The sequence below is a fragment of the Babylonia areolata genome, chromosome 22, assembly GCF_041734735.1.
Source record: "Babylonia areolata isolate BAREFJ2019XMU chromosome 22, ASM4173473v1, whole genome shotgun sequence".
Taxonomy (NCBI): Eukaryota; Metazoa; Mollusca; class Gastropoda; order Neogastropoda; family Buccinidae; genus Babylonia; species Babylonia areolata.
The window spans coordinates 316,278-341,700 of NC_134897.1; the positions used below are offsets into that span (position 1 = coordinate 316,278).

The following is a 25,423-nucleotide window of genomic DNA, read 5'->3' on the forward strand; positions in this document are numbered from 1 at the left end:
CACCTGTTGGTGGTGTCATCAGATGTATGGCTGCCCATCAGAAGTCAGTCTACGATCTCACCTGTTGATGGGTGGTGTCATCAGATGTATGGCTGCCCATCAGAAGTCAGTCTACGATCTCACCTGTTGGTGGTGTCATCAGATGTATGGCTGCCCATCAGAAGTCAGTCTACGATCTCACCTGTTGGTGGTGTCATCAGATGTATGGCTGCCCATCAGAAGTCAGTCTACGATCTCACCTGTTGGTGGTGTCATCAGATGTATGGCTGCCCATCAGAAGTCAGTCTACGATCTCACCTGTTGGTGGTGTCATCAGATGTATGGCTGCCCATCAGAAGTCAGTCTACGATCTCACCTGTTGGTGGTGTCATCAGATGTATGGCTACCGACCCTTTCACTTCGTACCAGTCTCATTCCTTCTGGATCGAGCACGCTGTCTTCTGATGGCGATCTCTCTGGTACCCGCTGAAGGTGATGAGAGTTCGTTGGGCTTCCCGTTCTTTTGTCTTCCGTGTGTAGACTTCCTGACTCTTCCCTGTCGGTGGGATCGTTGTTCGTGCTGTTACCAGTCAGTCTCCCCAGACAGTCCCAACATGTTCTGTAGATACACTGACCCTTGAGGTTCTCAGCTTGCAGTCTTCCAGAAGCCCCAGGGCCTCCGTGGGTGATTTCCCCGAATAAGTTTTCTGTTCCATCCTTAGCCCTCTGTAGGTAATTTCCCCGAATAAGTTTTCTGTTCCATCCTTAGCCCTCTGTAGGTGATTTCCCCAAATAAGTTTTCTGTTCAATCCTTACCACTTTGTAGGTAATTTCCCCGAATAAGTTTTCTGTTCAATCCTTAGCACTTTGTAGGTAATTTCCCCGAATAAGTTTTCTGTTCAATCATTAGCACCCTGTAGGTAATTTCCCCAAATACGTTTTCTGTTCTATCCTTAGCACTCTGTAGGTAATTTCCCCGAATAAGTTTTCTGTTCCATCCTTAGCACTCTGTAGGTAATTTCCCCAAATAAGTTTTCTGTTCCATCCTTAGCACTCTGTAGGTAATTTCCCCGAATAAGTTTTCTGTTCAATCCTTAGCACTTTGTAGGTAATTTCCCCGAATAAGTTTTCTGTTCCATCCTTAGCACTTTGTAGGTGATTTCCCCGAATAAGTTTTCTGTTCCATCCTTAGCACTCTGTAGGTAATTTCCCCAAATAAGTTTTCTGTTCAATCCTTAGCACTCTGTAGGTAATTTCCCCGAATAAGTTTTCTGTTCAATCCTTAGCACTCTGTAGGTAATTTCCCCAAATAAGTTTTCTGTTCAATCCTTAGCACTCTGTAGGTAATTTCCCCGAATAAGTTTTCTGTTCAATCATTAGCACCCTGTAGGTAATTTCCCCAAATACGTTTTCTGTTCTATCCTTAGCACTCTGTAGGTAATTTCCCCGAATAAGTTTTCTGTTCCATCCTTAGCACTCTGTAGGTAATTTCCCCGAATAAGTTTTCTGTTCAATCCTTAGCACTCTGTAGGTAATTTCCCCGAATAAGTTTTCTGTTCCATCCTTAGCACTCTGTAGGTAATTTCCCCGAATAAGTTTTCTGTTCAATCCTTAGCCCTCTGTAGGTGATTTCCCTAAATAATTTTTCTGTTCAATCCTTAGCACTCTGTAGGTAATTTCCCCAAATAAGTTTTCTGTTCAATCCTTAGCCTTCTAGGTGATTTCCCTAAATAATTTTTCTGTTCAATCCTTAGCACTCTGTAGGTAATTTCCCCAAATACGTTTTCTGTTCAATCCTTAGCACTCTGTAGGTAATTTCCCCAAATAAGTTTTCTGTTCAATCATTAGCACCCTGTAGGTAATTTCTCCGAATAAGTTTTCTGTTCCATCCTTAGCCCTCTGTAGGTAATTTCTCCGAATAAGTTTTCTGTTCCATCCTTAGCACTCTGTAGGTAATTTCCCCAAATAAGTTTTCTGTTCAATCCTTAGCACTCTGTAGGTAATTTCCCCAAATACGTTTTCTGTTCAATCCTTAGCACTCTGTAGGTAATTTCCCCGAATAAGTTTTCTGTTCAATCCTTAGCACTCTGTAGGTAATTTCCCCAAATAAGTTTTCTGTTCAATCCTCTCTCTTCACTTGACTCCACAGATCTCCGTAGTCTTTTTAATTTGTGTGTGTGGTTGTTGTTTTTTAATGTGTATGTGTTTTTTTTATGTGTGTATGTGTCCGTGGTAAACTTTAACATTGCCATTTTCTCTGAAAATACTTTGTCTGCCAATACCAAATTTAGCTCAGGTTAAACATAGCAGGAAAACAATCTTCAGTCATACTGATAATAGGTTGCATGTCTCCTGATTTAAGCCGTATTTCCGGATCATTACTGGTTCATTTCATGTAGGTTCGTTCCGGAATCCGTAAACACCATGTCAACACTTCCTACCTACCAGAACGTAGGCTATGCTTGGTAAGAAGATGACATGACCTCGTTTTTCTTGCTCACAATTAAAAGAAAAGAAATACAAACTCAGGACATAACACAATTTCCGAATCATTAATGGTTTATTCCGTTTAGGTTCGTTCCGGAATCCGTAAACACCATGTCAACACTTCCTACGTGCCAGAACATAGGCTATGTTTGGTAAGAAGACGACATGACCTCGTTTTTCTTGTTCGCAGTTAAAAGAAAAGAAATACAAATTCTGGACAGAACACAGTCATACAGTGACACTAACTACACCATCAACGTGTTTACTGTAATGAATATTCTAATGTAGACATCTAATCAACTAGAATAAACATAAAAGAAAAAATGAATTGACCGTTTGACTGAGTTTCGGTCAGCCTTGTCCAGGTTGGTCTGTGCAGATCTTGTTTCTTTAGTTCGTAATTAAAAGAAAAGAATTACAAAAGCTGGACGGAACACATACAGTGACACAAACTACATCATATGTGTTTACTGCATATGAATATTTTAAAGGGATACTTATTTAACTAGAATGTACATAAAATGCTCTAGTGGCATAAAGACGTTTGAAAACAAGAGAAGGCTGGCCATTTAAGGAGAAGCGTGAGCGAAGGAAGCAGGGCTCAACTTCTGGAGAGGTTTTCCTCTAACGGGAAGTGCTGTGCATCCAGAATCGGTCTCTTCTCCCATATGAGGACACAGACCGACAGATAAGACTGCCTGCCTACTCATCCGTCGGTCCGACGGGAGACTCCATCAACATAAAAGAGAAATTGAATGGACTGTGTCATAGTTTCCGAGTGTAACAAACCCTGTCGAAGATGGATCTCCGTGGATCTAAAGAAAACTACCACATGCTACCGTTTGAGGTGATGGCAACGTCTCCTTTACCGCGGATTGTAAAGAATTTCTTAAACGCCCGAGGTATACCAAAATGACATGATTTAGACGGCGTCATCACCTCCAATACCGTAACCGATTTATCACGCTAAAAAACATGTTTTGATAGTATTTTTGAACGTCATTTGTAGAGGCAGGTTAGCGGCGTAAGTGTTTCCTCTCGCCCAAACATGCCCGGTTGGAATCTGCTTAAAAACAAAACAAAAAAAGCAAAACAAAAAAACCCGAAGCTTTTGTGATGTCAAATACAAAACACATTTACAATTTTCGAATATTTTTGAAAATAAGTATGATTTTATATGTCTTGAGGGCCTTGTCTCTGTCTCTATTGCTTCCATGGTAATGCTTTTCTTTCTTCTTCTGTCGACAATGCTTATTTTCCTTGAGATGATGTTCGTTGTTTTCTGCTGAAAGCCAACGATTCTCTTTGGGTGTCAGCTGCAGTATTTGGTTACCATCTCACTCCTGTTTTGTGTGGTGCCTGTGGTGATTTTTGACTCACTTGTGTAAACAAAGTGAGTCTATGTTTTAACCCGGTGTTCGGTTGTCTGTGTATGTGTGTGTGTGTGTGTGTGTGTGTGTGTGTCCGTGGTAAACTTTAACATTGACATTTTCTCTGCAACTACTTTGTCAGTTGACACCAAATTTGGCATAAAAATAGGAAAAATTCAGTTCTTTCCAGTCATTTTGTTTAAAACAATATTGCGCCTCTGGGATGGGCACACAAAAAATAAAGAATGAAGCCTAATTATATGCAAACTGCATTTACTGTTATATTTATATTTTTTGTATTCTCTAAACTTGGCACTTTGATCTGATATTCTGACCCAACCGCTAGAGCAGTCATTATTATAATTTTTTGTTCAAGCAGGAACTTCTTTTGCTAAGCATGGAAATTTTATTTATTTTGCAAACGTTTTGATGCAGATAGTAAAGAAGGGAAATTACTCTGTAATGCTAGGGGAGTTAATTTGCTTTAAACTGGTCTTTCTCATCTTAAACATTACATTTTGAAACTATACTCAATACATAAAAAGCTTGGATTTTTTTAAAAAGTGTATCACAAGTGAGTCTTGAAGGCCTTGCCTCTCTTGTTTTACCTTTTCTTCGTGGATATCAGTCCTTGTTCATTCTCTGTCAGCCGGTAATCCCATCTGGATGCCAAGTTTGTTGCTCAGTTGTCAATGCACACGGGTGTCTTAGAATTATGTTCAGATAATTTTCATTAACTTCAGTGATTTACAGTCCCTAACGAACAAGCAAATTCAACAGTGTGTTGTGCTTCGTCATATTGTTTTAGTCTGTGAGTGACGTAAACGTTCGTTCAACAGATGTGTCCAGTTCTTGTTCTGATTGGGTGTAGTAGTTTCCAGTTTACGTGACAACTTCACCAACACTGATCAACACACACTCACATACTTCACCAACACTGATCAACACACACTCACATACTTCACCAACACTGATCAAAACACACTCACATACTTCACTAACACTGATCAACACACACACACATACTTCACCAACACTGATCAAAACACACTCACATACTTCACTAACACTGATCAACACACACTCACATACTTCACTAACACTGATCAACACACACTCACATACTTCACCAACACTGAACAACACACACACACATACTTCACTAACACTGATCAACACACACACATACTTTACCAACACTGATCAAAACACACACACACATACTTCACCAACACTGATCAACACACACTCACATACTTCACCAACACTGATCAACACACACACACATACTTCACCAAAACTGATCAACACACACACACACACTTCACTAACACTGATCAACACACACACACATACTTCACTAACACTGATCAACACACACTCACATACTTCACTAACACTGATCAAAACACACACACACATACTTCACTAACACTGATCAACACACACACACATACTTCACCAACACTGATCAAAACACACACACACATACTTCACTAACACTGATCAACACACACACACATACTTCACCAACACTGATCAACACACACACACATACTTCACTAACACTGATCAACACACACACACACATACTTCACCAACACTGATCAACACACACACACATACTTCACTAACACTGATCAAAACACACACACATACTTCACCAACACTGATCAAAACACACTCACATACTTCACTAACACTGATCAACACACACACACATACATCACCAACACTGATCAACACACACACACACATACTTCACCAACACTGATCAACACACACACACACACTTCACCAACACTGATCAACACACACACATACTTCACCAACACTGATCAACACACACACACATACTTCACCAACACTGATCAAAACACACACACATACTTCACCAACACTGATCAACACACTCACATACTTCACCAACACTGATCAACACACACACACACATACTTCACTAACACTGATCAACACACACACACATACTTCACTAACACTGATCAACACACACACACACACATACTTCACTAACACTGATCAACACACACACACACATACTTCACTAACACTGATCAACACACACACACACATACTTCACCAACACTGATCAACACACACACACATACTTCACCAACACTGATCAACACACACACACATACTTCACTAACACTGATCAACACACACACACACATACTTCACTAACACTGATCAACACACACACACATACTTCACCAACACTGATCAACACACACACACATACTTCACTAACACTGATCAACACACACACACATACTTCACTAACACTGATGAAAACACACTCACGGACAGACGCAGACACAGACAGACAGACACACACACACACACGGCATCTTTTGTTAGAAAGAGAGCCCTCCGAAGGGAGAAAGCACCGTCCATGACTCACAATGAGGCAGTGGCATTACTTTGTAAACGTATTGCAATGGGGACTGCCCTTTCCATACCGTGGCATTTGACAGCGATGTTTTCTTCTGACAGCCACTGTAGGATGGAAAGGGTAACCGTGAGGATGTTGTGGCGTTGTTGTGGACCTAATCGATATGTTTGTTTCTGACACAGCGCGTAACGCCGTTTTGTCCAGCAGACTATGGATCCCTTCTCTCCATCTAGTGTGCGTCAGTGTCTTCTCCTCACGACAGCAACACCACCACGCCTTTTCTGCCAGGCATCGTCATCATCGTCATCATCATCGTCGTCATCGTCATCATCATCATCATCACCGTTGTCACCACCACCACCACCACCACCACCATCATCATCATCATCATCACCACCATCATCATCACCATCACTGTCGTCACCACCACCACCACCATAATCATCATCATCATCCATCATCACTATCATCATCATCATCACCACCACCACCACCACCACCACCATCATCATCATCATCACCACCACCACCACCATCATCATCATCATCCATCATCCTCACCATCACCGCCGTTACCACCACCACCACCATCATCATCATCACCACCATCACCATCATCATCACCACCACCACCACCATCATCATTATCATCACCATCACCGTTGTCACCACCACCACCACCACCACCACCACCATCATCATCATCATCATCATCACCATCACCGTCGTTACCACCATTATCATCATCACCACCACCACCACCACCACCATCATCATTATCATCATTACCATCGCCGTCGTCACCACCACCACCACCACCATCATCATCACCATCACCGTCGTCGTCATCACCATCATCATCATCGTCACCATCATCATCATCACCACAACCACCACCACCACCATCACCATCATCATCATCACCACCACCACAAACAACCTCATCGTCATCATCACTATCATCATCATCACCTTGTCGCCACCACCACCACCACCACCACCGTCATCATCATCATCATCACCATCACCACCATCACTGTCGTCACCACCACCACCACTACCATCATCATCATCACGATTATCACCATCACCATCACCACCACCACCACCATCCTCATCCTCCTCCTCCTCCTCCTCATTATCATGACCACCACCACCTTCATCACGATGACCGTCGTCACCACCACCACCATCACCACCATTAACATTATCATCATAATCATCATCACTACCATGATCATCAACATCATCATCATCACCATCAACATCATCATTATCACCACCATCATCGCCATCACCATCACCGCCACCACCGCCACCACCACCACCATCATCATCATCATCGCCACCACCACCACCACGATCATCATCATCATCGCCACCACCACCACCACCATCATCATCATGCATTAACTGCGTCCGTGAGAACTGACTGGTTCTCTATATCTGTACTTAGCCACACGATATACCATGGTCTGGCACGGTGGACAGGCTCTTCCGAAACTCACTCAACAATTTTGGGGCCTTCTGCGCTTACGCTGATACAAAATCATTCACATGGTCAAAATAAATACTGTCAGAGCCTGAAAAGTCTGAAGGGCAGAATCATCAGAATATTTCACAGAGGAAAGGTACCCGTTCTTTGTATATCATGAAGTAAATAAGTCATTTAATTATGTAATAGCCTGGAAGGGAGCCAGTGGAATCATCTGACAAACAGATGGTCCATATTAACAAATAAATAACATTATGAGTCCGTCAATCTGGTCCGTCCGTCCGTCTGTCAATCAGTCCATCCGTCAGGTCGTCACTCAGTCATTCATTCATTCATTCAGTCGGTCGGTCGGTCAGTCAGTCAGTCAGTCATACTTTCATTCATTCATTCAGTCAGTCATACTCTCAGTCAGTCAGTCAGTCATACTCTCAGTCAGTCAGTCAGTCAGTCAGTCATACTCTCAGTCAGTCAGTCAGTCAGTCAGTCAGTCAGTCAGTCAGTCAGTCAGTCAGTCGGTCATACTCTCAGTCAGTCAGTCAGTCAGTCAGTCAGTCAGTCAGTCAGTCATATTCTCAGTCAGTCAGTCAGTCAGTCAGTCAGTCAGTCAGTCAGTCAGTCATACTCTCAGTCAGTCAGTCAGTCAGTCAGTCAGTCATACTCTCAGTCAGTCAGTCAGTCAGTCAGTCAGTCAGTCATACTCTCAGTCAGTCAGTCAGTCAGTCAGTCAGTCATACTCTCAGTCAGTCAGTCAGTCAGTCAGTCAGTCAGTCATACTCTCAGTCAGTCAGTCAGTCAGTCAGTCATACTCTCAGTCAGTCAGTCAGTCGGTCATACTCTCAGTCAGTCAGTCAGTCAGTCATACTTTCATTCATTCATTCAGTCAGTCATACTCTCAGTCAGTCAGTCAGTCAGTCAGTCAGTCAGTCATACTTTCATTCATTCATTCATTCATTCATTCATTCATTCAGTCAGTCATACTCTCAGTCAGTCAGTCAGTCATACTCTCAGTCAGTCAGTCAGTCAGTCAGTCAGTCAGTCAGTCAGTCATACTCTCAGTCAGTCAGTCGGTCAGTCGGTCAGTCAGTCAGTCAGTCGGTCAGTCAGTACATCAGTCAGTACATCAGTCAGTCATACTCTCAGTCAGTCAGTCAGTCAGTACATCAGTCGGTCAGTACATCAGTCAGTCATACTCTCAGTCAGTCAGTACGTCACACGGAACAGGCAGCAACTCCCTCTCTGCATGATTCGTTCAGCTGTTGCCGTGGTAACGGAGTGGCGAAGAGTGGGCGGCAGTGTGTGTGTGTGTGTGTGTGTGTGTGTGTGTGAGACAGAGAGAGAGAGAGAGAGCTGTGTGGAGGTATGCTGATGGCTCTGATCCCTTTGTCCCTCTGCTGTGGGAAAGGGGGAGGTGGGCAGAGAAGGAGGGACGGTGGGGGACGGGGGGACGGGGGGTGGGGGACTACAGGGAGGGGGTGCGGGAGGTGGGCAGAGGGAAAAGGAGGGGGAGGGCACAGGGAGGGGGTGGGGGGGTGGTGGGCAGAGGGAGAAGGAGGGGGAGGTGGGCAGAGGGAGAAGGAGGGGGAGGGGGGAGGTGGGCAGAGGGAGAAGGAGGGGGAGGGGGTGAGCACAGGGAGGGGGTGGGGGGAGGTGGGCAGAGGGAGAAGGAGGGGTGGGGGTGGGGGGTGAGCACAGGGAGGGGGTGGGGGGAGGTGGGCAGAGGGAGAAGGAGGGGTGGGGGTGGGGGGTGAGCACAGGGAGGGGGTGGGGGGAGGTGGGCAGAGGGAGAAGGAGGGGTGGGGGTGGGGGGTGAGCACAGGGAGGGGGTGGGGGGAGGTGGGCAGAGGGAGAAGGAGGGGGTGGGGGGAGGTGAGCAGAGGGAGAAGGAGGGGGTGGGGGGAGGTGGGCAGAGGGAGAAGGAGGGGGTGGGGGGAGGTGGGCAGAGGGAGAAGGAGGGGTGGGGGTGGGGGGTGAGCACAGGGAGGGGGTGGGGGGAGGTGGGCAGAGGGAGAAGGAGGGGGTGGGGGGAGGTGGGCAGAGGGAGAAGGAGGGATGGGGGTGGGGGGTGACCAAAGGGAGGGGGTGGGGGGAGGTGAGCAGAGGGAGAAGGAGGGGGTGGGGGGAGGTGAGCAGAGGGAGAAGGAGGGGTGGGGGTGGGGGTGAGCACAGGGAGGGGGTGGGGGGAGGTGAGCAGAGGGAAGGGGTGGGGGGAGGTGGGCAGAGGGAGGAGGGGAAGTGGGTACATGGACGGAGGGGTGGCTGTAGTGATGTACCGTCACAGGCTGTAGTGATGTACCGGGAGGTGTGGCTGTAGTGATGTACCGTCACAGGCTGTAGTGATGTACCGGGAGGTGTGGCTGTAGTGATGTACCGTCACAGGCTGTAGTGATGTACCGTCGCAGGCTGTAGTGATGTACCGGGAGGGGTGGCTGTAGTGATGTACCGTCACAGGCTGTAGTGATGTACCGTCACAGGCTGTAGTGATGTACCGGGAGGGGTGGCTGTAGTGATGTACCGTCGCAGGCTATAGTGATGTACCGGGAGGGGTGGCTGTAGTGATGTACCGGGAGGGGTGGCTGTAGTGATGTACTGGGAGGGGTGGCTGTAGTGATGTACCGTCGCAGGCTATAGTGATGTACCGGGAGGGGTGGCTGTAGTGATGTACCGGGAGGGGTGGCTGTAGTGATGTACCGTCACAGGCTGTAGTGATGTACCGGGAGGGGTGGCTGTAGTGATGTACCGGGAGGGGTGGCTATAGTGATGTTCCGTCACAGGCTATAGTGATGTACCGGGAGGGGTGGCTATAGTGATGTACCGGGAGGGGTGGCTATAGTGATGTACCGTCACAGGCTATAGTGATGTACCGGGAGGGGTGGCTATAGTGATGTACCGGGAGGGGTGGCTATAGTGATGTACCGGGAGGGGTGGCTATAGTGATGTACCGGGAGGGGTGGCTATAGTGATGTACCGGGAGGGGTGGCTGTAGTGATGTACCGTCACAGGCTATAGTGATGTACCGGGAGGGGTGGCTATAGTGATGTACCGTCACAGGCTATAGTGATTACCGGGAGGGGTGGTTATAGTGATGTACCGGGAGGGGTGGCTATAGTGATGTACCGTCGCAGGCTATAGTGATGTACCGTCACAGGCTATAGTGATGTACCGTCGCAGGCTATAGTAATTAATAGCAGTTGCTTGTCCTCTCTACTCTGGGGACACTGACGGTGTGTGTGTGTGTTGTGTGTGTGTGTGTGTGTGTGAAGAACTCAGGACTTTCGTCGTAAAAACCCATCCAATGAATTAATGGACGCCCAAACTAACACAACAAACAGATAAATACAATACGTTGTGAGCAGACATTATGCAAGGTCTTCCACACGACATACCTAAGACCCCCCCCCCCCCCCCGCACCCCCCGAAAACAACAACAACTGTCACGCTCTATAAGAGAGCGGACTAGAAACCCCCACCCAGCCCAGCACTAACACCCAGACAACACAAACACAGACTAAAATAATTCAGGGTTTACATACATCTATTCAGTCACACACAGAACTTGACTAATAAAACTACAATCTTAGCAAGAAATGATAACTACGCTGACAGAATGGATAAATAACACACACAACCCCCCCCCCCCCCCCCCCCCCCCCCCCCCCCCCCCCCCCCCCACACACACACACACACACACCCGCAAAAACACAGAGCTTTAAGACACGGCCGTCCAGCGAAAAAAAAAAACAGTCTGAATAATGTTGTGCACTCAGGACAGTTGATAAACAAGGAAAACCTGAAACACTCTGCACAACACCAGATGATAAAAAATAAAAATAAAACAAACGATGACGTGGACAACGAAGACTGAAGAAGAAGCTGTTGCACTAAGACAACAGTGACGAGAAGAGGGCAAGAAGAGCAGTCAGCAGCAGCCGGAACGACAACAGTGACGAGAAGAGGGCAAGAAGAGCAGTCAGCAGCAGCTGGAACGACAACAGTGACGAGAAGAGGGCAAGAAGAGCAGTCAGCAGCAGTTGGAACGACAACAGTGACGAGAAGAGGGCAAGAAGAGCAGTCAGCAGCAGCTGGAACGACAACAGTGACGAGAAGAGGGCGAGAAGAGCAGTCAGCAGCAGCTGGAACGACAACAGTGACGAGAAGAGGGCAAGAAGAGCAGTCAGCAGCAGCTGGAACGACAACAGTGACGAGAAGAGGGCGAGAAGAGCAGTCAGCAGCAGCTGGAACGACAACAGTGACGAGAAGAGGACCAGAAGAGCAGTCAGCAGCAGCCGGAACGACAACAGTGACGAGAAGAGGGCAAGAAGAGCAGTCAGCAGCAGCTGGAACGACAACAGTGACGAGAAGAGGACAAGAAGAGCAGTCAGCAGCAGCCGGAACGACAACAGTGACGAGAAGAGGGCAAGAAGAGCAGTCAGCAGCAGCTGGAACGACAACAGTGACGAGAAGAGGACAAGAAGAGCAGTCAGCAGCAGCCGGAACGACAACAGTGACGAGAAGAGGGCAAGAAGAGCAGTCAGCAGCAGCTGGAACGACAACAGTGACGAGAAGAGGGCAAGAAGAGCAGTCAGCAGCAGCCGGAACGACAACAGTGACGAGAAGAGGGCAAGAAGAGCAGTCAGCAGCAGCCGGAACGACAACAGTGACGAGAAGAGGGCAAGAAGAGCAGTCAGCAGCAGCCGGAACGACAACAGTGACGAGAAGAGGGCAAGAAGAGCAGTCAGCAGCAGCCGGAACGACAACAGTGACGAGAAGAGGGCAAGAAGAGCAGTCAGCAGCAGCTGGAATGACAACAGTGACGAGAAGAGGGCAAGAAGAGCAGTCAGCAGCAGCCGGAACGACAACAGTGACGAGAAGAGGGCAAGAAGAGCAGTCAGCAGCAGCTGGAACGACAACAGTGACGAGAAGAGGGCAAGAAGAGCAGTCAGCAGCAGCTGGAACGACAACAGTGACGAGAAGAGGACAAGAAGAGCAGTCAGCAGCAGCCGGAACGACAACAGTGACGAGAAGAGGGCAAGAAGAGCAGTCAGCAGCAGCCGGAACGACAACAGTGACGAGAAGAGGGCAAGAAGAGCAGTCAGCAGCAGCCGGAACGACAACAGTGACGAGAAGAGGGCGAGAAGAGCAGTCAGCAGCAGTTGGAACGACAACAGTGACGAGAAGAGGGCAAGAAGAGCAGTCAGCAGCAGCTGGAACGACAACAGTGACGAGAAGAGGGCAAGAAGAGCAGTCAGCAGCAGCCGGAACGACAACAGTGACGAGAAGAGGGCAAGAAGAGCAGTCAGCAGCAGCTGGAACGACAACAGTGACGAGAAGAGGGCAAGAAGAGCAGTCAGCAGCAGCTGGAACGACAACGCGGCCCGGCCAACACAGGCTGAAGGACAGATGGCACAGGAAGTGGAATGCTGCCAACCCGGGTACCACTATCCTGACAATGGAAATAAAAAACCAAAACAAAGACGAGACACTTCCAGCAGGGCACTCCCTCTGAGCTGGAGCACACAGAATACAGAAAAACATGGCCACCCGGAGGAAAACAATCCTCACTTGAGGGTGCCAACTGGGCAAAAAGCCCCAACCCCAAACAAGCACGACCTTCCTCCAAGAAGGCCGCGGGCGAAAAGCCTAGAGAAGTGTCACTGACCGAACAGAGAGACTTTAAACTCTGCTCAGCAGTGACACAAACACACAAACGAGACTCCCCGATTGCACGTAAAAAACGCACAACCGGGAGCTAACACACACTGAACGAATGCTCAAATGGGAGAGGGTAACTGGGGAAGGTAATGCACAAAACACTCCACACGAAAATGTCATGAGTTGTGACAACAACAAACAAACAACAAAACAGAAAAGAAAAACAAGAGAGGGAAGGCCTTCAAGACTCACTTATGACATGCACTTTATCCAGTAAAGGAATCATGGGAGATATATATATTAAAAACAACAACAACAAAAGCACAAGTAAACTGATTCCCGCTCAAATGGGTTCTGTAACATATAACAAAATATACACCAGGTATGCCAGCAGGATGGAGCCGAGGATGTTCTGTTTGGAAGAAAATAGTTTTATCTACAGCGCTATAGTGCATCTGACGTTACTTTATTTTAATTTTTATTATTATTATTATTTGTTGTGCTTTTTCAGGACAACAAATACATAATATTGTATTCAATCTTGTAACACCGTTTAAATCATGTTGTTTTTCTTTCGTTTAAAAAAAAAAATCTATTTATCTCAGTTATTTACGAAATTATTTTGATTCGGCGGTAAAGGAGGCGGTGTCAACATCGCTTCAGGCACACCGCAACATGCATCTGCAATAAAGCCGTCTACAGCAGGCTGACCGAAACTGAAAGAAATTATCGATTCAATTTTTCTTTTATGTTCATTCCAGTTAATTCAGTCTCCACATTCAGTATTCATATGCAGTAAACACGTCGATGGTGTAGATTGTGTCACTGTATGTGTTCTGTCCAGAATTTGTATTTCTTTTCTTTGAATTGCAAACATGAAAAACGATGTCATGTCTTACCAAACATAGCACACGTTCCGGCAACTTGGACGTGGCAACATGGTACTTTTGGATTCCAGATCGAGCCTCAACAAAATAAAGCGTTAAATCTCACTCCGGACGACGGAACGCAACAGAGGTTTCGCCAATTAAATTTTTTTCCCACGTTTTCCTCATGGGATAGCATAACAATCACAGCTGCACCGGGCATTGCGAACATGTCAAGGATCGAATAGAAAATTTCTTCACGAGATTTCTAAACAACACACTCCACAGCGAGTTCAGGACCCCACACGACATGCTAATCTGCATACGTATCGAAAATGGCGTCGCAGGCGATACAAGTGGGAATATTTGGAGCAAACTAGATCACGACAGCGGCTTTTACCGCTGCTGAAGTGATTGAAATGCTTCAAACTGAAGGTTTCGACATTAGCGAGGATGATGAAGACGTTGCATAAAGTATCTGCAGTGAAGAAAGCTACCAGCAAGAAGGTACTGTTTGTGATTCACCTTTTGAGAGCAGTGAAGAGGGAGGGGGGTGGGCGTTCACACGACGTGAGGAGAGGGGTCAGTGGGTCAAGTACCGTGAGTTTCATTCAGTCACTTTATGTTTTGTATTTCTTGTGATTTTTTCCCCAAACCCCAATAAATAGGGAAAAGCAAAGGCAATTGTGAAGATTTTTTTCCTACTATGTTTAATCCAAATTTGGCAGACAAAGTATTTCCAGAGAAAATGCCAATGTTAAAGTTTACCATGGACACACAGACGTGCATACATGCATACAGACAGACTCTCACACATACGCGTGAGCGCGCGCGCGCACGCTCGCACACACACGCACGCTCGCACACACACACGCACACACGTACACACACACACAGACTACCGAACACCTGGTTATAACATACACTTTTTTTTCCATGTGGAGTGTGTTGATGTAGTGGTGATTTATGTGTAGTGTGCTGATGTTGTAGTGGTGATTTATGTGGAGTGTGCTGATGTTGTAGTGGTGATGTATGTGGAGTGTGTTGATGTTGTAATGGTGATTTATGTGGAGTGTGTTGATGTTGTAGTGGTGATTTATGTGGAGTGTGCTGATGTTGTAGTGGTGATTTATGTGGAGTGTGTTGATGTAGTGGTGATTTATGTGGAGTGTGCTGATGTTGTAGTGGTGATTTATGTGGAGTGTGCTGATGTAGTGGTGATTTATGTGGAGTGTGTTGATGTTGTAGTGGTGATGTATGTGGAGTGTGTTGATGTAGTGGTCATTTATGTGGAGTGTGCTGATGTTGTAGTGGTGATTTATGTGGAGTGTGTTAATGTTGTAATGGTGATTTATGTGGAGTGTGTTGATGTAGTGGTGATTTATGTGGAGTGTGTTGATGTAGTGGTGATTTATGTGGAGTGTGTTAATGTTGTAGTGGTGATTTATGTGTAGTGTGTTGATGTTGTACTGGTGATTTATGTGGAGTGTGTTAATGTTGTAGTGGTGATTTATGTTGATGTTGTAATGGTGATTTATGTGGAGTGTGTTGATGTTGTAGTGGTGATTTATGTGGAGTGTGTTGATGTTGTAGTGGTGATTTATGTGGAGTGTGTTGATGTTGTAGTGGTGATTTATGTGGAGTGTGTTGATGTTGTAGTGGTGATTTATGTGGAGTGTGCTGATGTTGTAATGGTGATTTATGTGGAGTGTGTTGCTGTTGTAGTGGTGATTTATGTGGAGTGTGTTGATGTTGTAGTGGTGATTTATGTGGAGTGTGTTGATGTTGTAGTGGTGATTTATGTGGAGTGTGTTGATGTTGTAGTGGTGATTTATGTGGAGTGTGCTGATGTTGTAATGGTGATGTATGTGGAGTGTGTTGACGTTGTGGTGGTGATTTATGTGGAGTGTGTTGATGTTGCAGGAAGCCTTCGCCTCAGTGTTCCTCAAGTCCCTGATCACCATCTCCACCATCATCCTGCTCTGCCTCATCCTGGCATACCATGCCTTGGAGATCCAGGTTAGACCCCTGTGGTGCTCAGCTCTGTCTTTACCTGCTGTCTGTGTCTCCCGACTGTGTCCCCTGACTGTACCTCCTGTCTGTACCTCCTGACTGTACCTCCTGTCTGTACCTCATGTTTGTGTGTCCTGTGTGTACCTCCTGTCTGTGTGTCCTGACTGTACCTCCTGTCTGTGTGTCCTGACTGTACCTCCTGTCTGTACCTCATGTCTGTGTTTCCTGTCTGTGTGTCCTGTCTATACCTCCTGTCTGTACCTCCTGTCTGTATCTCCTGTCTGTGTGTCCTGTCTGTCTGTACCTCCTGTCTGTGTTTCCTGTCTGTACCTCCTGTCTGTGTGTCCTGACTGTATCTCCTGTCTCCTGTCTGTACCTCCTGTTTGTGCCTCCTGTCTGTGTCTGCAGACACAGTGACGGATCTGTGTCAGTCACAGAGAATTGTGGGAGATCTGTGTCAGTCAGCAGTGAGGGATTTGTGTCAGTCACAGACAGCAGTGAGGGATCTGTGTCAGTCACAGACAGCAGTGAGGGATCTGTGTCAGTCACAGACGGCAGTGAGGGATCTGTGTCAGTCACAGACGGCAGTGAGGGATCTGTGTCAGTCACAGACAGCAGTGAGGGATCTGTGTCAGTCACAGACAGCAGTGAGGGATCTGTGTCAGTCACAGACAGCAGTGAGGGATCTGTGTCAGTCACAGACAGCAGTGAGGGATCTGTGTCAGTCACAGCTGTGAGGGATCTGTGTCAGTCACAGACAGCAGTGAGGGATCTGTGTCCGTCACAGACAGCTGTGAGGGATCTGTGTCAGTCACAGACAGCGGTGAGGGATCTGTGTCAGTCACAGCGGTGAGGGATCTGTGTCAGTCACAGCAGTGAGGGATCTGTGTCAGTCACAGCTGTGAGGGATCTGTGTCAGTCACAGACAGCGGTGAGGGATTTGTGTCAGACAGACACAGCTATGAAGAGCTGTGACATCTACAGACAGCCGTCGGGGACAAGACTTTGGAAGGGAGAAGCAGTGAAGTTGAGCTTTGAGAGGAAGGGGTGAACTTTGAACTGGACTGGACTGGATCGATGAGATGTTGACAAGCGCCATGGCCTCTCCTTCATCTTCTCCTCCTACCCACCCCACTCTTTCCAGCCCACCCTCTTTCCCCACCCCTCATGGTGCTCTCTCATAACCCACCCCTCTCTTTCCCCACCCCTTTCTTTCCACACCTATCTTTCCCCACCTCTCTCTCTTTCCTTACCTCTCTTTCTCCACCTCTCTCTTTCCACACCTATCTTTCCCCACCTCTCTCTCTTTCCTTACCTCTCTTTCTCCACCTCTCTCTTTCCACACCTATCTTTCCCCACCTCTCTCTCTCTTTCCCCACCTCTCTCTTTCCACACCTCTCTCTTTCCACCCCTCTCTTTTCCCACCCCTCTCTTTCCCACCCCTCTCTTCCCCACCCCTCTCTGTCCACACCCCTCTCTTTCCACACCCCTATTGGTGCTCTCTCATAACCCACCCCTGTCTTTCCCACCCTTCTCTTTCCCCACCCCTCTCTTTCCCCACACCTATCTCTTTCCCCACCCCTCTCTTTCCTCACCCCTCTCTTCCCCATAACCCACCCCTGTCTTTCCCACCCCTCTCTTTCCCCACCCCTCTCTTTCCCCACCCCTCTTTTTCCCCACCCCACATGGTGCTCTCTCATAACCCACCCCTGTCTTTCCCCACCCCTCTCTTTCCCCACCCCTCTCTTTCCCCACCCCTCTCTTTCCCCACCCCTCTCTTTCCCCACCCCTCTCTTTCCCCACCCCTCTCTTTCCCCACCCCTCTCTTTCCCCACCCCTCTCTTTCCACACCCCTCTTGGTGCTCTCTCATAACCCACCCCTGTCTTTCCCACCCACCTCTCCTGATCTCAGTGTCTGTCCCCACTCTTTCTCTCCCTTTCTGTCCCTCATCTCTCTGTCCTTGTCTGTCTCTCCCCCCCCTCCCCCACTCTCTCTCTCTCTCTCTCTCCCAGTCTCCTTAAACACACCCATCAAGACGATCTCTCTCTCTCTGTGTGTCTCTCTCTCTCTTGAACATATCCATCAAGACGATGGCACAAAAATGGAAAACCGCTGTACTGGCGCTTAGTATTCCCGACTGTGAACATACCTCTTCAGTGCCGCCGTCTTGTCAATAGGTTTATATCGATCAAGGTGTAAAGCAGCACCTGGCCTGGATTCAGCTGTCACTGCTGCATTCCTTGGCGTTGGCAGATGGGCCTTCTGTGTGGAGACCTACCCACCCCTCCCTCCACGTCTTTGGAGTTTGGAGTCGGGGTATGGCCATCACTCCGCTTGTCTGTGAGTGTGGCTCTGTCTCCTTGGGGATAGCTTCGTGGTTAATATTATGGGTCACTGCGGAGATTTCATCTAAGTGACAGGGTCACTATGGGTCTGCTTTGCTGGGGACATCGTCATGTCTTGATACCATTGTTCAGTATGGGTCTGTCTTCTTGTGGACATCGTCATGTCTAGATATGGGTCACTATGGGTCTGTCTTCTTGTGGACATCGTCATGTCTAGATATGGGTCACTATGGGTCTGTCTTCTTGTGGACATCGTCATGTCTAGATATGGGTCACTATGGGTCTGTCTTCTTGTGGACATCGTCATGTCTAGATATGGGTCAATATGGGTCTGTCTTCTTGTGGACATCGTCATGTCTAGATATGGGTCACTATGGGTCTGTCATCCTGTAGACATCGTCATGTCTAGATATGGGTCACTATGGGTCTGTCATCCTGTAGACATTGTCATGTCTAGATATGGGTCACTATGGGTCTGTCATCCTGTAGACATCGTCATGTCTAGATATGGGTCACTATGGGTCTGTCTTCTTGGGGACATCGTCATGTCTAGCTATGGGTCACTATGGGTCTGTCTTCTTGTGGACATCGTCATGTCTAGATATGGGTCACTATGGGTCTGTCTTCTTGTGGACATCGTCATGTCTAGCTATGGGTCACTATGGGTCTGTCTTCTTGTGGACATCGTCATGTCTAGCTATGGGTCACTATGGGTCTGTCTTCTTGTGGACATCGTCATGTCTAGCTATGGGTCACTATGGGTCTGTCTTCTTGTGGACATCGTCATGTCTAGCTATGGGTCACTATGGGTCTGTCTTCTTGTGGACATCGTCATGTCTAGATATGGGTCACTATGGGTCTGTCTTCTTGTGGACATCGTCATGTCTAGCTATGGGTCACTATGGGTCTGTCTTCTTGTGGACATCGTCATGTCTAGATATGGGTCACTATGGGTCTGTCTTCTTGTGGACATCGTCATGTCTAGATATGGGTCACTATGGGTCTGTCTTCTTGTGGACATCGTCATGTCTAGCTATGGGTCACTATGGGTCTGTCTTCTTGTGGACATCGTCATGTCTAGATATGGGTCACTATGGGTCTGTCTTCTTGTGGACATCGTCATGTCTAGCTATGGGTCACTATGGGTCTGTCTTCTTGTGGACATCGTCATGTCTAGATATGGGTCACTATGGGTCTGTCTTCTTGTGGACATCGTCATGTCTAGATATGGGTCACTATGGGTCTGTCTTCTTGTGGACATCGTCATGTCTAGCTATGGGTCACTATGGGTCTGTCTTCTTGTGGACATCGTCATGTCTAGCTATGGGTCACTATGGGTCTGTCTTCTTGTGGACATCGTCATGTCTAGATATGGGTCACTATGGGTCTGTCTTCTTGTGGACATCGTCATGTCTAGCTATGGGTCACTATGGGTCTGTCTTCTTGTGGACATCGTCATGTCTAGCTATGGGTCACTATGGGTCTGTCTTCTTGTGGACATCGTCATGTCTAGCTATGGGTCACTATGGGTCTGTCTTCTTGTGGACATCGTCATGTCTAGCTATGGGTCACTATGGGTCTGTCATCCTGTAGACATCGTCATGTCTAGATATGGGTCACTATGGGTCTGTCATCCTGTAGACATCGTCATGTCTAGATATGGGTCACTATGGGTCTGTCTTCTTGTGGACATCGTCATGTCTAGATATGGGTCACTATGGGTCTGTCTTCTTGTGGACATCGTCATGTCTAGCTATGGGTCACTATGGGTCTGTCTTCTTGTGGACATCGTCATATCTAGATATGGGTCACTATGGGTCTGTCTTCTTGTGGACATCGTCATGTCTAGATATGGGTCAATATGGGTCTGTCTTCTTGTGGACATCGTCATGTCTAGATATGGGTCACTATGGGTCTGTCATCCTGTAGACATCGTCATGTCTAGATATGGGTCACTATGGGTCTGTCATCCTGTAGACATTGTCATGTCTAGATATGGGTCACTATGGGTCTGTCATCCTGTAGACATCGTCATGTCTAGATATGGGTCACTATGGGTCTGTCTTCTTGGGGACATCTTCATGTCTAGGTACTTTGGGTCACTGTTGCATTTGTCTGTCATCCTGTAGACATTGTCATGTCTAGATATCATGGGTCATTATGGGTCTGTCTTCCTGTAGACATCGTCATGTCTAGATATGGGTCACTTTGTGTTTGTCTTCCTGGGCACACCTTCATGTCTAGATATGGGTCACTATGGGTCTGTCTCCTTGTGGCAATAGCCGAATAGTTAAAGCGTTGGACTTTCAATCTTTTTGTGGACATCGTCATGTCTAGATATGGGTCACAATGGGTCTGTCTTTTTGTGGACGTTTACATTTCTAGATATCATGGGTCACTTTGGGTTTGTCTTCCTGGGCACACCTTCATGTCTAGATATGGGTCACTATGGGTCTGTCTTGTGGTAATAGCCGAATTGTTAAAGCGTTGGACTTTCAATCTGAGGGTCCTGGGTTCGAATCTCGGTGACGGCGCTTGGTGGGTAAAGGGTGAAGATTTTTCCGCTCTCCCAGGTAAACATATGTGCAGAACTGCTAGTGCCTGAACCCTCTTCGTGTGTGTACGTACGCAGAAGATCAAAATACGCACGTTAAAGATCCTGTTTTTATAATAATAATAATGTACATTTATTTAGCGCCCTTTTTCTTAAAAGAACGTTCACCGTAGGTTCTTGTATTGACACGAGGAAGTTTCAAAAGGTAACAGTCAGAGGAAGAGCGGAGATTTCTTGCGGGAGTGTAAACACTGATAAGGTCTGAAAGATATGTAGGTCCTGTGGAGTGGAAAGCAGAATAGCAGAGACACGCAACTTTGTATTTAATTCTCGCTTCAATGGGAGCCAATGTAGAGTGCGGAGGTGAGGAGAAATGTGATCCGTACATGGGACTCTGAGAGTCAGACGGACAGCATTGTTCTGAAGTTTTTGAATTCACTGAAGAATATTACGTGGGCAGACTAGGAGACGAGAATTACAGTAGTCGATTTGTGACAGCACAAAAGCAGAAATGAGTTTTAGTAGTTTCAACAGAAAGGTACTGATGGATAGAGTTGATGCGACGAAGTTCACAATAGACTGTGCGTATCAGATTTAATACCTGAGCATGCATGCTGAGGTTTGAGTCAAGAATGACTCCAAGGTTCCTTGCTGATTTAGAAAACTGAACTGTGCCATCAGTCGTCTGGTTTCCTCAAAGTGTTGGGTTCCCCTGAACGTTGAAGATCTCCAGCTACCTCTATTTGATGCTGACTGCTCCCATGTCTTGGGGTTGATGTCCGCTTGGTATAGTTGCTTCTTCAGTTGGTCCTTGAATCTTTTCTGTGGTGCGCCTGTATTGCGTTTGCCTTGGACCAACTCCCCATAGAACACTGCTTTCGGCATGCGAGTGTCAGGCATCCGGGTGACGTGTCCTGCCCAGCGAAGTTGTTTTAGCATGAGCATTGACTCGATGCTTTGCAGTTGAGCTCTTTCTAGGACTTCTATGTTCGTTATGTAGTCCTTCCACTTGATGCCCATGATAGACCGAAGGCATCTCTGATGGAACTGCTCCAGCCGCTTTGTTTCCAGTACAGCACCCATGCCTCTGATCCATCTAGCAACAGACAGTAACAGGTCATTAACTACTTTCAACAAAGCAGTTTCAGTGCTATGGGCAGATCTATATGCTGACCGAAAATAAAGAGAACTGGTTGTTCAATGCTAAATGGTCTGAAAGTTGGGAGAGAACAATTTTTTCAATAAATTTGGACACAAAAGCAAGGCTGGATACAGGGCGAAAACTTTTGAGGTCATTGTGACCCAGAGTGGCTTTCTTTAGCAAGTGCCGTTATGTATACATCAGGGAAGACACCAGAAATTAAAGAATCATTTCTAATTTTTGTAAGTGCAGGCAAAACAACATCCAAACACTCATACAGTAGTGGTGTGGGAAGGGGGTCCAGGTCACATGTTTTTGGAGCAGACGTTTTCAACACACTCAGTACATCTGTCTCTGAAACAGGTAGGAAAGCAACAAAAGGAACACCTTGAAATTCTTTTCCCAAGGGATGTGACACAAGTGACTGTGAATCCAGCTCTTTCCTGAGGTGAACAATTTTTGAGAAGACACTGGGCAGTACTGAAAATGGATAGATAGAAGGAAGCAAAGAAGAACATACCCAGCATGCACACCCCCGAAAACAGAGTATGGCTGCCTACATGGCGGGGTACATATAGAAAACAGTCATACACGTGAAACGTTACATGTCTGTCTAAGTGTGTATGTGTGCGTGCCTGAAATCAGATTGAATGACACAAGAAACGAATGATGAGCACCCAGTGGCAGCCATCAGTCGCCTCTACCCAGGTAGGCAGCCTGTTATGCAAATGACCCCGTGTTTGTAAAACGCTTAGAGCTTGGTCTCCGACCGAGGATAGGCACTATATAAGTATCCATATCAATCAGTCAATCCCCTCCCCGCCCCCCCCCCCCCCCAAGGACCCCCCCCCCCTCCACCCCCCCCCCAAAAAAAAAAATCTAGATATCATTGGTCACTGTGCGTCTGTCTTCCTGGCCACATCGTCATGTCTAGATATGGGTCACTATGGGTATGTCTTCTTGTGGACATCGTCATGTCTAGATATGGGTCACTATGGGTATGTCTTATTCGGGACATCGTCATGTCTAGATATGGGTCACTATGGGTATGTCTTCTTGTGGACATCGTCATGTCTAGATATGGGTCACTATGGGTATGTCTTATTCGGGACATCGTCATGTCTAGATATGGGTCACTATGGGTATGTCTTATTCGGGACATCGTCATGTCTAGATATGGGTCACTATGGGTATGTCTTCTTGTGGACATCGTCATGTCTAGATATGGGTCACTATGGGTATGTCTTATTCGGGACATCGTCATGTCTAGATATGGGTCACTATGGGTATGTCTTCTTGTGGACATCGTCATGTCTAGATATGGGTCACTATGGGTATGTCTTCTTGTGGACATCGTCATGTCTAGATATGGGTCACCATGGCTCTGTCTTATTATGGACATCGTCATGTCTAGATATGGGTCACTATGGGTATGTCTTCTTGTGGACATCGTCATGTCTAGATATGGGTCACTATGGTTATGTCGTATTCGGGACATCGTCATGTCTAGATATGGGTCACTGTGGCTCTGTCTTATTCGGGACATCGTCATGTCTAGATACGTATCACCATGGCTGTGTCTTATTATGGACATCGTCATGTCTAGATATGGGTCACCATGGCTGTGTCTTATTATGGACATCGTCATGTCTAGATATGGGTCACCATGGCTGTGTCTTATTCGGGACATCTTCATGTCTTGGTACCTTGGGTCACTGTTGCATCTGTCCTGTCCTGTCCTGTCCTGTTTTTCTCTTTCTTCCCTGTCGTGTTGTTTCTCTCTTCCAGTTTCTTCCTGGTCACGTTTCTCTCCCTGTCCTGCTGTTTCTCTCTCTGTCCTGCTGTTTATCTCTCTGTCCTGTCATGTTGCATCTCTCTCTGTCCTGTTGTTTCTCTCTCTGTCCTGTCCTGTTGTTTCTCTCTCTGTCCTGTCATGTTGCATCTCTCTCTGTCCTGTTGTTTCTCTCTCTGTCCTGTCATGTTGTTTCTCTCTCTGTCCTGTCATGTTGTTTCTCTCTCTGTCCTGTCCTGCTGTTTCTCTCTCTGTCCTGTCCTGTTGTTTCTCTCTCTGTCCTGTTGTTTCTCTCTCTGTCCTGTCATGTTGTTTCTCTCTCTGTCCTGTCATGTTGCATCTCTCTCTGTCCTGTTGTTTCTCTCTCTGTCCTGTCATGTTGCATCTCTCTCTGTCCTGTTGTTTCTCTCTCTGTCCTGTCATGTTGTTTCTCTCTCTGTCCTGTCATGTTGCATCTCTCTCTGTCCTGTTGTTTCTCTCTCTGTCCTGTCATGTTGTTTCTCTCTCTGTCCTGTCATGTTGCATCTCTCTCTGTCCTGTTGTTTCTCTCTCTGTCCTGTCATGTTGCATCTCTCTCTGTCCTGTTGTTTCTCTCTGTGTCCTGTCCTGTTGTTTCTCTCTGTGTCCTGTCCTGTTGTTTCTCTCTCTGTCCTGTCCTGCCATGTTGTTTCTCTCTCTGTCCTGTCATGTTGTTTCTCTCTCTGTCCTGTCCTGTTGTTTCTCTCTCTGTCCTGCCATGTTGTTTCTCTCTCTGTCCTGCCATGTTGTTTCTCTCTCTGTCCTGCCATGTTGTTTCTCTCTCTGTCCTGCCATGTTGTTTCTCTCTCTGTCCTGTCCTGTTGTTTCTCTCTCTGTCCTGTTGTTTCTCTCTCTGTCCTGTTGTTTCTCTCTCTGTCCTGTCCTGTTGTTTCTCTCTCTGTCCTGTCATGTTGTTTCTCTCTCTGTCCTGCTGTTTCTCTCTGTCCTGTTGTTTCTCTCTCTGTCCTGCCATGTTGTTTCTCTCTCTGTCCTGTTGTTTCTCTCTCTGTCCTGTCCTGCCATGTTGTTTCTCTCTCTGTCCTGCCATGTTGTTTCTCTCTCTGTCCTGTCATGTTGTTTCTCTCTCTGTCCTGCCATGTTGTTTCTCTCTCTGTCCTGTCCTGTTGTTTCTCTCTCTGTCCTGTTGTTTCTCTCTCTGTCCTGTTGTTTCTCTCTCTGTCCTGTCCTGTTGTTTCTCTCTCTGTCCTGTCATGTTGTTTCTCTCTCTGTCCTGCTGTTTCTCTCTGTCCTGTTGTTTCTCTCTCTGTCCTGCCATGTTGTTTCTCTCTCTGTCCTG

At 46.9% G+C, this 25,423-nt stretch overlaps 1 protein-coding gene across 4 annotated transcripts in view; it reads left to right on the forward strand.

The window, feature by feature from the left end:
* LOC143297321 (small conductance calcium-activated potassium channel protein 1-like) overlaps nt 1–25,423 on the forward strand; it is a 197,915-nt gene that overhangs the window by 26,515 nt on the left and 145,977 nt on the right. For all 4 annotated transcript variants that reach the window (XM_076609606.1, XM_076609608.1, XM_076609607.1 and 1 more), the window contains exon 2: nt 16,186–16,281. In XM_076609606.1, the coding sequence (XP_076465721.1) occupies nt 16,186–16,281 (96 nt within the window). The remainder of the gene's footprint in view (nt 1–16,185; nt 16,282–25,423) is intronic.